The sequence below is a fragment of the Protopterus annectens genome, chromosome 11.part0 (genome assembly GCF_019279795.1).
Source record: "Protopterus annectens isolate FY-2018-M chromosome 11.part0, PAN1.0, whole genome shotgun sequence".
NCBI classification, from domain to species: domain Eukaryota; kingdom Metazoa; phylum Chordata; order Ceratodontiformes; family Protopteridae; genus Protopterus; species Protopterus annectens.
The window spans coordinates 465763507-465776580 of record NC_056745.1 but is presented as its reverse complement, the minus strand read 5'-3'; the positions used below and the strand labels follow the sequence as shown (position 1 = coordinate 465776580).

At 40.7% G+C, this 13074-nt stretch overlaps 1 protein-coding gene across 6 annotated transcripts in view; it reads left to right on the top strand.

Moving 5' to 3' along the window:
* The window catches only part of SEPHS1 (selenophosphate synthetase 1), a 935453-nt gene that overhangs the window by 414339 nt on the left and 508040 nt on the right, over positions 1-13074 (top strand). For all 6 annotated transcript variants that reach the window (XM_044087973.1, XM_044087969.1, XM_044087972.1 and 3 more), the window contains one exon: positions 1011-1165. In XM_044087973.1, coding sequence (XP_043943908.1) covers positions 1011-1165 — 155 coding nt within the window. The remainder of the gene's footprint in view (positions 1-1010; positions 1166-13074) is intronic.

Below are 13074 nucleotides of genomic sequence, written 5' to 3'. Positions count from 1 at the left end.
TATATTGGGAAAAAGATGCTAAGGATGAAGCTACCAGGTAACAGGAAAAGAGGAAGGCCTAAGATAAGGTTTATGGATGTGGTGAGAGAGGACATGCAGGTGGTTGGTGTGACAGAGCAAGATGCAGAGGACAGGAAGAAATGGAAACAGATGATCCGCTGTGGTGACCCTAACGGGAACAGCTGAAAGATGATAATGATGATTGGTTTGACTTCACCTATACATCTGTAAACATTTTTAATGACTGAGAAATAAAATGATTGGACTTTGGTGTTCTAGACTGCATACTTTCACAAATTTCAATAGTGACTCATGTGACTACGTGTTACTGTTTTTATCAGGACAACTACTTATTTAGCTAGCCCCACATTATAGGGGGTTAGCTTATGCATACAAAAAAGTGGCCGGGTTCTTCTACCAACTTAGTCACTGGAAGACCAGTTGGCATATGATCTGAGTGGGCTGCCAGTGCCAGCTTGCCCACATTGTGGAGGGGTGGAGTTGATGCGAATCCCACTGTCGGAGCAACATCTTGTGGATGATCTTAGATGTGCAGTGTGGGGTATGAATTCAGCCAAGTAGTGCATTGTGTTCAAGCTCAGCATAAACGGCATGTAGAAACTTGTTCCTGCCCCAGGTTTGGCCAACTGGGATAGGAAATTGGAAACCTGTAGAAAACTTTACTAATCCACAGTGGATGTCAACCCTGATCTCAGGCTTCACCCCCCCCCCCCGACATCCAGGATGCTCGGGAAACAGAAGAGCCAAATAACCCAATTAGAGATGTGGCTTGATGATCATGGGAGGAGGTATACATATACAGCAAGCTACAGCAGTATATGCACTGAAAAACCCTAATAACAAATCTTTAAAAATATTTAGGTAACCAGTAAGTAGATTAAAGGAGAGTGCTTTTAATTTCATCTGCCTGTTATGAACTAAAATTGTCTTAAGAAAAGATTAAGTGCTGTGTATTTCATAGCCTTTTTTTTTTTTTTTTTTTTTGTTAGGAGCGAGACAAGGTGATGCCCTTAATAATTCAGGGCTTTAAGGATGCAGCAGAGGAAGCAGGCACATCAGTCACTGGTGGACAGACGGTAGTAAATCCCTGGATCGTTTTGGGTGGAGTAGCTACGACAGTCTGCCAGCCTAATGAATTCATCATGTAAGCCATCTTCCACTGTAGAGATTAATAAACCTTAGATTGACATTTTAATATTTTATTGATTTATTTTCTGTAGAGGTGGTATGTATTATATAACTGCTATAATGCCAATACATCCTTTAGAGCAGTATAACTTCTAAAGCTGCCTTCCCCTACTCACTGTCCTGAATTAGTCTGGTAGACGTTGTGGCAATGTTGAATAATGATGTATTTTGTTAAAATTTTGAAGCATTGCACAATTATGTTATCACTTTTGCAGTATTCCTTATTAAAGGGATACCCTACTGAGGACAGCCATATGTCTGGCCAGCATACCAAAGACTCAGGCCCTTCCAAGAGCCATATGTCAGACAGGACATAAGGTACATAAGTCACATACGGACACCTAATCCTCAGAAATTCTTTGCCACCAGTCTGAATGCTACTTTATGAATTTGGTCCTGTTGCATTGTTCCAGCTTCCAAACATCTGACAGATAAGTACTGTGTTGGAGACTTTCCTTCTTTCACTTTGTTGGTTACTGTTTTACATGTCATCCAGAAAGGGGAAATGTGAGTGTGGGCAGGCAGACTCCCCATAAAGATAAGACAAGTTCCTTTTCTGCCAAGGTGCAGACCACGATCATACTCCATGTCCTATTTGTCTGGCTTTTGTTCCCAAGACCCTTCACAGCCATTTGTCTTCCCTTTCTGTTTACCTTGAGCACTAGTGCCTGAAGTTCTTGCAAAAGGAATCATGGCTTCTGAATCCATCCACTGAAACAATTAGCTGCCTCGTAAAAGGAAGTCTAAAAAGATTCTGTTAGACTTCTGCTGTCCAGCCTCTGCCGGACATCTCTTTTAGGTTGGATGAAGAACCAAAGGCCATCTGGTTCAACTGATGGCTCTGTTTCGACCCGTTTGGAGGCCAACACGGGGTTACTTTCTCATATGTCTGCCAAATTTGAGGATACATCTGCTGCAGACAAGAAGGGGGGGTGTGACTGATTATTTCTGAAGGCCTAGGTGGATTCCCCAGATGCTTCCTCATTGAAGTTAACAGGGTACTGAACCACCTAAGCTTGTTAGGGTGTGGAGGTCTCTCTGAAGAAAAAGCAAAAGTCTAAGCATGTAGCTGCTATGGGCAAGAATCACCATAAAGAGTGTTACGGTTTAACTTGGGGTCTTTTTCTAGGTTATCTATGCCTTCTGCTGTTCCTTTTTCTTCTCCCTGTTAAAGACTTAGGGAGTCGGAGTCTTTTGATGAAGATGTTGAATTGAATTCTGGGGAAGAATACCTAGCATACTCCTCTCTGATCCATTGTCATCTTGCTGTAGTCAGAAAATAAGGAAGCTGTCTGATGAAGATGTTGAATTGAATTCTGGGGAAGAATCCCTAGCATACTGTTCTCCGATCCATTCTCGTCTTGCTCTACAGTCAGAAAATAAGGAAGCTGTTTCTCTAGATTCCCACTTTTAGAGAGCTTTCTTTTGGTGCACTTGTAAAACTGGAGCACTTTCAGTGGGAAAGTTCCCAAATTAAGTCCAAAAGAGGTATCATGCCATTTTTCAGATGCGTTCTCCCAAGCCTTATGTAGTCCATCCTGTGTTAGAAGCCCTTCTGGACATATTTACTGTTGCTTTCCAGGATCCTGAGCCCCATCATCATGCACCTAAGAAACCTGATACAAGGGACCTAAGGATCAAAAGTTTTTATAAGAATCTCTCCTCTGACCCTGCAGTCATTTCTCTTCCTGCTGATAAACCTTCCAAATTGCTGTCTTCTAAATGTCTCCCTTCCGACAAGGAGAGTAGTCCCTATGGATAGGAAAAAAAAGTTTATACCTTGGCCACTTTGGCTTTCAGAACCATGAACCCCCAGACCTTCATGACCTTGTATGTATTAGCTCTCCTTTCTGATCTTGGTAGTGTTTTGACTGACATGCCTGGTTATGAAGCAAAGACTTCTGCTATTTATTTATTGAGATCTGCTTCTGAGGTGGCTCACCATTCTGTCAAATGCAGTTGTGATACTGTTGATGTATCTTCTTGGGCTTCTGCATCAGATTCTGTCATACACAGGTACTCCTGACTTAGGTTACAATCTTTCCTGATATCAAAGCTAAGCTGTTGTATTCTCCCTTGGACTCTCAGTTGCAATGAGAAAGCAGCTGCAGAACTTTTTAAAACCTTGCAAGATAGAGGGAAGGATCTGATGTTGTCCTTTCTTTCTTCCTCACAAATGGGTCTAGGATACAGTCCTCGTATCTGATTTGGCTGCATGTACAAGACTTCAGATCCAAATCTTGAGCTCCTCCCTCTACCCATAATGCTCTTTCCCATCCCCAACTCCTCAGATCTTGTTTGCCACCATCGAGATGGGACGAATGATCCAAACTCGAGCAGCAAGATTGTTCCTTTTGGTGATGGTTCATTTTTTGTTCTTGGTTATAGTTATTTTTTATGGTTACTGTTAAGATTCTGACAACTTTTCTTCCTCCCTCCAGTTTTCACTGGCGCCAGGTTTTTTTTTCTTTTCTTGTCATTTCTCTTATTTTCTAGTACTGTTCTTGGTACTTTGGCCCATTACAGTTTTCTATAATTCTATTTATATCTAAAGGTATGCATAAAACATTTATATATATTTATATATATATATATATATATATATATATATATATATATATATATATATATTTATAATATATATAAATATATATATATATTTATATATATATATATATATATGTATGTATATATATATATATTTATATATGTATATATAAATACTGAAATACCGAATTTCAGTATATGGAGACGAGAAAGTAAAAAAACCCAATACAACGAAAAACTAAAAAAAGAACGTTGAAATACTGAAACTTCATAATACTGAAGTTTCAGTATGCGACGCGCTCTTTTCCAACACAAACAAAACACAACAATCCACCCTACTACAGAAACAACCTACAGAACACACAAAATCCAACGCATCAATGTATAAGCAGGGGAGCAAGCCCCCCGTGCACCCCCATGTGGGGGGCTGTGCCCCCCAACCCCCCACTACTTATATATACCAACTCCGAGGTCGCACTACCACAAACAACATAGATATATATCTTTGTTTAAAAAAATATAGAGTTGTGTTTTAGTATGACTTTTCTTCAGGTTTAATTTGTTGGCTGTTTAAATCCTTTCTCTTTTCAGGGTTTACCACTACCTTTGTTCAGGATGTCTGATAAACCAGAGAAACCTATGGGTTTCAAAAAGTGCACTTCTTATAGGCGTAAGATCCCCAACACTGATGCCCACAAGAAGTGCATATATTGTGTCTGAGCTGCCCACCTTGACTCGTCTTGTGCTGTTTGTGCAACATTTAATCCTAGGATGCCCTCTGATAGGGGAAATAGATTAATCTTAAAAGGGCTACTACTACTGCCAGCTGTAACTGGGGTTCAAACCCCCCTCTAAGGTTTCACAGCCTGCCTTGGAGTCTTAAGAAAAAGCCCATTCTGAGATCTCTGAGGGTTTCCTTGAAACCTACAGAAAAGTTAAAGAAGCTCTCAGATCCGATTTCTTCAGATCCAAAGTCCTTTAGGTGACTCTTGGATCCACAACACTCTTTGGATCCAACTGGTTTAACCCATGCTGTCAGCTCTCCTGTTCCATCCACCTACTTTTCGGATCCTAAACCTTTGGATCCGGCCACCAGAGGATGTATGCCTGAATTCATTCTGAAGCCAGTTTCTCTGATCCTGCCCTCTTAGTTATTCCAGATGTCAAAGAAGCATGCAAGGCCCCCGTCCACAGCTTTGCCCAGATCTTCGAGGAGTTTGACAGAGGCAGACATGGGCAGGATGATGCGGAGATTTCTCAGGGCTCAGATCTAGATGGGGGTCCTCCCACCTCTGTCCACTCTTGGATCTGTGAGTGTTCTGCTCAGCCGATTCTTTCACCTTCTCCGATCTGACCTATGGTTTCGGAGTCCCAGGATCTAGGATCTCTGAGAGGTTCAGCTTTGGATCTGAGGAAGCTTCCTTCCTCAACTTTGACTGTGTCCTTGATCAGCTCTGCTCCAATACCTTCAGATCCGGGCAGGTCTCAGATCTGAAAGTTCCGGTGCCAGGTCTGAGGGGTTGAGTTTAGCTCCTACTTTGTTGGATCCATCCCTTTCCCTCAGTGCCTTGGTCCTGGACAGCTCAGGTCCAGTTCTCTCCAGTGGGCTCAGATTCGGGGTTGACCCTGACCTTCAGTGTTCAGCTGCTTTGGCTCCAAGGAAGGGGGGAGAGGTTTTCCCAGGTCTGTCAGCCTTTCAGGTAGTGGAAAGAGCTTTCTCTCTGCATACAGAGCCATCCTCTCTGATCTCTGATCCTATCCCTTGCCCCTCATCAGGTCTGAGCCCAGCATTTCTGCTCCTAAGGGTCACCCAGCTCTGTGAGGCTTCCACACAAGTTCCCCAGAGGGATCCCTACCCTTCTGGCACCTCTCCTGAACAGCCCACAGAAGAGGTTCCTCAGAAGAGACCATGCAAGATGAGGCACATAGACTCCCCTACAGAGTCTGTCATGTAAGATGCCGATTTTGTCTAGGGAGAAGGATCTCCCTGATTGCCACTTGATGACTTTTCCATTGGGGACATCCTGGAAATCCTCAGACAGAAGGATGGCTAGTCTTTCCACTCTCCTTCTCCTGAGGAATCTGTGTTCCTGAAGGCTTTTGGGGCCGGCCCATCTACATCTTGGGTGACCCTCCCCTCCAATCCCCTACCCACCTATGTGGATGAACTTGTTGACCTGGTTTCCCGCTGAGCTTGGAAGGAACCGGGCTCATTCCCAAGCACCTGAACAAGTTTTTGGTTCCCTCTTCAGGTAGACCACATTGGAGCAAGGGAATCCCAATCAATGCCATAGTTGTGGTAGGAGCCACAAAGAAGCAGATCACTGAACAAAGCTCCTCTGTCCATCCACCGAACAGGAAGTCCAGACTAACATTAACCAGTCCATTCAATTACCAGGTTTTTTTCCCAAACTTTACTAATAAGGGCGAATATGTGCTTCACCTTCTTGATATTCGCAGACAATTGGGCTTTTATCTTCACGGAACAAAACAGTTTAGGAAGCCTGATCAGCTGTTTGTATCCATTTCCCCTAATTACTTGGATCAGACAGGTTCCAAAATTACTCTGGCCAAATGGATTACTTATTGTATTTCATTGATTTATTATCAAAAAGGGTAGAATTGCCTCGTCCTCCTAGAGCTGATTCCACTAGATCTATGGCTACTTCATCTGCCTTTTCTTCAAGAACTTCCATTGACTATGTCTGTGCTGCAGTCACTTGGTCAAAGACTCGTACCATTGTTATACATTACAAATTAGGCATAGTCTCATCATCCAAGGCTTGCACATTAGGTCTTTGCCTAAAATTGTGTTTTTTGTGAGAAATTTTCTCAAGGCTTATCCCTGCAAAATTTTAGCAACAACTGTTATGTACGGAGGTGAAAATTAAAGGAGTCTGTCTGATTAGTTCTGAGACTGTTTCAATTCTTTTTGGGATACAAAATTGATGAAGATAAAGCAAAGGCAATATCTGTAACTGTGTACCCACACACACATTGGTTCACCAACATGCATATTTATGGGGACATAATAAAATGAAGTACTTAAGGAGTATGGATTAAAAAGGATCTGTTATGACAGCTAAGGATATGTGGGACGAGACTAAAAATATAATACAAAAACAGAAATTAGAAGCTCTGTTTTATGGATAGCAGGATACAAGCAATGAAATAGTTTTAGTCCCTTTAGTTTTATACACGCGTTAGGCATATTTCATCAACCAGAGGAGAAGTTGTGGATAGCAATTAATAAAGAGTTGAATTTTGTCTGGAAGGGGAAAAGGGCAAGAGTGAAGTGGAATAAGTTGATCTTCCAATAAAACAAGGCGGTTTGGGATTACTTGTTTGAGGGGGTATTTCAGAGCTATAGTTAAGGCTCCTATACGGAGCACAAGCAGAAAGCTGTAATTCGGAGTGGAAAGTGGTGATGATGAGACAGAAAAGCTCAAGAAATAAGGAGAGATGGGGATTTTGGGAGCTGATCCTTAAGGAGAATAATAATAACCATAGAGAATATTATGTTCACAAAGTAACATAATATTCTAAGAACTAAGCCAGGATGGGAATGGAGGAAGGAGATTCTGCTGATTGGGATGACTGCAAGTAGGGGTACAGAGAATTTACTGGAGAAAAAAGGCAAAAGAACTAAGGTATTGGGAGCAAATAATTAGAGAGGGAAGAGTAATAGAATGAGAAGAGGCCAAATAATTTATTTGGACTGCAGGCTAGAGATTGCCTTCTCTGTCAATGACTGATATTAGAGTATAGGCAAAGAGAAAGGAATAGGGAAATCCTAATTGAAAAACCAACATTGGTAGAGTTTTTGGTAGAATCTAGAACAGAAGCTGCTGTTAAAAAAGGGATAATTAGTAGGGCGTATACAATATGCATGATAACTCTAGTAATTGAATGAGGTTAGAAAGAAAGGATTTGGAAGAGAGGACTGGATAAGCAATTCACAAAGAAACAATGGGATGATATATGTATGGCCCCCACATATGCAACAAAGTCTAGAAGATTTAGGATCTTTACTGGGAAGTGTTTGCATATGTATTTTTATATCCCAAGGAGACTCCAAAGAATTTTTCCTCTGATAGATTGTAAATGTTTTTGGTGTGATGGGGAAGAAAGAGGTAACTGGGTACATATTTTTGGGAGTGTAATGAGTTGGCAGACTTTAAAAATAGTCTACAAACTAATCTGTCAGAAATACTGGCTGAACAAATTGGTGTAACCAAGGAAAATGTTTTTTGAGCTCTGATGCAGATTTGGAATTACTTGGACATAGTAAGGCCTTGCTGAGTTTAATTCTGGTGGCTGCCAAAAAAAGCAATTTCTAGATGGGAAGCAAAGTCTAAACTAACCATACTAGAAGTACTGAATATAGTAACAGAGATAAAAGAACTGGAAGTGGGATCTTTAGAAAAGTGTAGGAGTAAATTAACATAGATAAAATAAATGGGAATTGTTGTACTAGTACTTGCAGAATGATGTTTTGGAGGAGAATTGAGGTTTAAGAGAAGGCAGGAATTGAATGAGCTATGACAGTGACCTTATAGAAGGTTATATGTGATGTATGTTTACATCTGAGTCTGTCAATATGGTTTGTTTTCATTTATGTAAATGTAGGATTGCCTGTGTCATAAGTGATTTAATTTTTTTAAACAAGTATTTATGTTTGTTTATTTATTTATTTTACATTTGTTGACCGGGCTAGTCCAACTGGATACATGTCCATTTTCAGTAGAGGCCCGAGGAGTTAAGCTCCAAAGCTAGGACAATGCAATTAACACAACATCTTAGGATACATGAGATAGATAAAAAAGCTATTTACAGTATGTATAATTTACAGCGCAGAATACAGGCATAATAAAGGAATGCAAATACAATCAAGGTATTCAAGAGATAATTAGTAACATAGTTTAATAAGGAAGGAGTTGCTTTTAATGCGTTAATGGGTTTGGAAGATCAGAGTATATAAAAGACAGACTAGTCAGGTTTAGAGCATGGGCATAACCAATGAGTTTTGAGGAATACTTTAAATTTGTTTTTGAAACGGGGTAGTGAAGGAAGTGTGTAGAGTTCATTTGGAAGGAGGTTCCAGGCTTTTCCAATTATATTAGAAAAAAGGGAGTCACCAGCTTTATTGTTTGTTTTAGTTGTGTGCACTAGAAGTTTCTGAGAAGACCTTAAGAATTCCAGGTTTTTATAGGGAGTGATTAGTGTGGAAAGAATAGGTGTTTTGGATGGTTTGTAAAGAGTGTTGTTGGCTATAGTTAGCTGATGAAATTTAATTAGATTTTGTAGTTCAAGCCATCCTAGCTGCTTTAAATTAAGGCAGTGATGGGTTCTAAATGGGTTGCCTGTTGCAAATCTGGCAATATTATTGTAGGACATTTCCAATTTGTTAAGATTATTTTTTGATAGGTTAGTAAAAATAGGTGAGGCATAGAGAAGAGATAAGATGAGTGTGTGCTATTGTGGTTCGAGCTGAAGGTAGGAGAAAGGATTTTATCCTATAGAGAGAGCCTAGCTTTTTGTTGACAGTTTTTATGGTATTGTTAATATGGATATCAAAGTTCAGATTATTGTCAATGGTGACTCCTAATAGTTTGGTGGTTGGTTCAGGGGATATAATGGTTTTATTGGTAGAGTTAACTGAGAAATGTAATGGGCGGGATTTCTTAGTAGGATGTGGGGAGACTGGTTTCTCCAAAGGAGTATCATTTACACTTATTTTGACTGGTAGGAATATAAAGAGTTGTGAAAATTTTAAAATTTTTAGTAAGAAAAGTATATGAGAGAGTGATCAGAGGATTTCTGTTGCTAACAGCAAAAAAAAAAAAAAAAAAAAAAAAATTTGTAGTGCTGGAACAAGAGAGATTTGATAGTATAGTCCTCAGTCAAGGTTCCCACTGTTAATAAAAATAAGAAAAAAAAATCTAAGGAATCAAAATCTAAGGAATCCCTGAGAAGGAAGCACCAACACACCAGATAAAAGACCAAAGAGAGTGTCGGACTACCATACATTTAGCTGTTGAGCCACACTTGGAATCATATTTTCAAGCATCCATGGAGGGGTGTTAGTGTTTCACAAAAGCCTTGAAGTGATTCGATTTCTTCCTCAACAATCCCTATCACAGGAGTTTCCTACAATTTTGATATAATCATATAACAAGTAGTATTTTTTTCAGATCAAGACATTTTGAAGCAGTTTTGGATATCACTGTCTCTACAGTGTTATTCTTGTAGTACAGAATATACCTAATACCTGACCCCCCCCACCTCCCGGGAGCTGTAGACAAGGAAGGCCCATATGAGACTTCTGCCAGGACATTTGTGAAAACCTTAGGATGCATGTCACATCCATTCTGAAGCAAAGTTTCATATGAAGAAGCTCTCTTGTATCTCGGGTATCTGTAGGATCAGAGCAGCAGACATTTTAAGTCAACTTGGGACTCTCATTCTCTGTACTGAATCCAGAGTAGGCATGGACTGTGGATAACTCACTGTGCATGTGGGAGGATCCATAATCTTGATTTAAAAGTTATTTGGAAAACATTTCCGGGTACTCTGACATTGCTTAAAAAAGCAATCAGTAAGCGGGGGTGAACCTATTTGTACTCCCTTTTGCAAGTTAACTATGGGGCTTTGGGTCATGGGAATCAGTATAGGAATGGATCTCCAGCAACCAGAATGTAGTAGCAGACCAACTCAGTCAGTTGTTAGGATGCCTGCAGAGAAGAAGGCTGAAAAATGAATGTGTTCCTTAAGAATATGAAGTAATGGAAGATGCCTCTTATAGACTTAATTCTGTTTCCAGTCATTTACCAACCACAAAAGTTCGGTTTCCAGTCATTTACCAACCACAAAAGTTCGGCTCTTGACTCCCCTTCTGGGAAGCCTGGAGAGCCATTGCCTTTCATTCCTTGGGCTTAAGGTTTTATTCTCTTTTTGCAGCAATTCCTATCATTTCATGAGTGTTAGCACATTTAAGAGAAAGGGGGGGGGGGTAAAACTTATGAAATGACACCCCATTGGCCAAGTCAGATGTTTTCTCTTCTAGTTCATTTGTTTCTTACTAACACATAGGAGAGTCTTGGTTCACACAAACCTCAAAAATCTCATCAAAGCATGAAAGATTTCCAGTTAGTTCCTAAAATACACCTGATATTCATCATAATATCCCCTTTTGCAGTACTGACCCTTGTAATTCATGCCTACAGAAGCCTTAAGGCCATCCCAACTTGCAGAGCTCTTTACCTGTCCCTTTTTGTGGTCCGACAGACTCGCTTATAGGTTTATACATTCATAGGTGTTTACTAGGCTAATGACCACAAGGGCCTTTTTCAGCCTAGCCGTGCATCCCACATCTCTGACAAGTTCTGATACCCTTGATAAGTGTAACCAGGGGACCTGGGAGATGAACCATTTACAGGTTGCCTGTCAGACAGCAGGTTGTTTGTGGTATAATATGACATTGGATGGTGCCATCATCTCATCTTTTGTGGTATATTTTTCTGAGCAACTTGCATACGTTTCCATAGCTTAATTGTTGATAGATTGTTTTTTTATATATCTGGGTTGTTAGGAAGTTAATAACTGTATTAGGTGTAGAAAGCAAATGCCTGTTAGGGCTTCCGTAACTTTTGTCTTTACATGGGTCCAAAGTATGACATACTCAGCTGTCCTCAGTTTATATCCTTTAATCAAACAACCTTAAGGCATTGAGCAGAACCCCCCCCCCCAGCTGTACTTATCCCATAAGAGGGTGTGTAACTGGTCCTTGTCTGCTGTGCCATCTGGCTTTTCTTCAGACCACTTGCCTATGAAAATAGAGTACTGTCAGAAGCACCTGAGATAGAATAAAAATCAGGAGACCTCTATTGTTAAAGTGGAGGACAGCATCCCCACTGTTTGTTGACAAGGAGGTCAGCAGAAACTAGTTTGAGGACTCTGGCATCTGCCAAATGAAAAGCCTTCTCCGTAGAGGGATTAAAATAAGTTCAGACTCTTGAGGTGGGTAAGCTGGCCTATGGGGGTGAGTCAGATGGTGTGGACACCTCACCTCTGCCTCACCCCCAGGCAATGTCTCATGTGGAGATATCCTTAATGAAATGAAGGAGATCTTTAAATGGGAGGCCAAAGAATTCTCTCAGACCCATTTAAAATATGTGGATTTTCTGCACCTGCCTGAACCCAAACCTCTGGTCATTTCTTCAGTCTTGAATGATGCATTTAATGGTGCATTTCTGGAGCCAGGCTTCCAATTCCCCTGCTCCTATGAAGTGAGACCATTTCTGTATGGACTGTGACTTTTCACAAATAATAAGAACCTATCAGCTGGTCTGTTGGTGGTGTCCATGGATTCCAGCAAGGGATTGGGGCGGCGCAGTGGTTAATGTTGTCGCCTCACAGCAAGAGGTTCTCCAGTTCGATCCTCGGCTGGGGTGCCTTCTGTGTGGAGTTTGCATGTTCTCCCTGTGTTCGCGTGGGTTTCCTCCGGGTACTCCGGTTTCCTCCCACATTCTAAAGACATGCATCTGGAGCATTTCTCCCCGGGCCTCCACTGAAAACAGGCTCTGTGGAACCTAGTCGGACTTTCCCGGTCAACAAATGTTAAATAAATTAAAAAAAAATAAAAAAATTTACTGCGGCTTCAACATGGAATCCTATTCCCAATGACAAGGAAAGTAAAATTCTTAACTGCTTTGGGAAGAAGACTTGCAGCTCAGCTACCTTGGCCATTAACTGCCAGGATTGCATTGAAATTTCTGGACTTCCTCTTTAATCCATTGAGACAAAAGGCAGAAGAAATAGAGGACAAGGACCTAAAGTGATAGATGTTGACATATGCAACCTCGTTTGCCACGTTGCCATGCAGTGTATGAAATGCAGCTATAATGCAGTGTTTGCATCATACAGGGCAGGTGCTAATAGTCCTGTTAGGAGACTTGCCTGTATTTTGGACACAGCCCTTGCCTGAGCATCTGAAAGCAGAACTCCTTAAAGCACCTCTTAACAAGGAGTTTCTTCTTGGACCCCCAGTAGAAAAGGTGTTTCAGAGGCCATCAGAAAAAGAAAAAATATGCAGCCAGTTAAGTATCTTTTTCATTTCCCTGTTTCAAGATATAATTATACCAGTAAAAGCTGCATTTTCTGCGCTATGCAAGACAAAGGTAAATAATAAACCAAAAAAGTCAGAGTAGATAGACAAAAGGGTAGAAAAATAGGAGTTACAAAGAAAATATTGGAAAATGAGACACTGCTCTTTGTCACAAAGTATACTATGTTTTCACAAAAAATGATAAAGTTGAT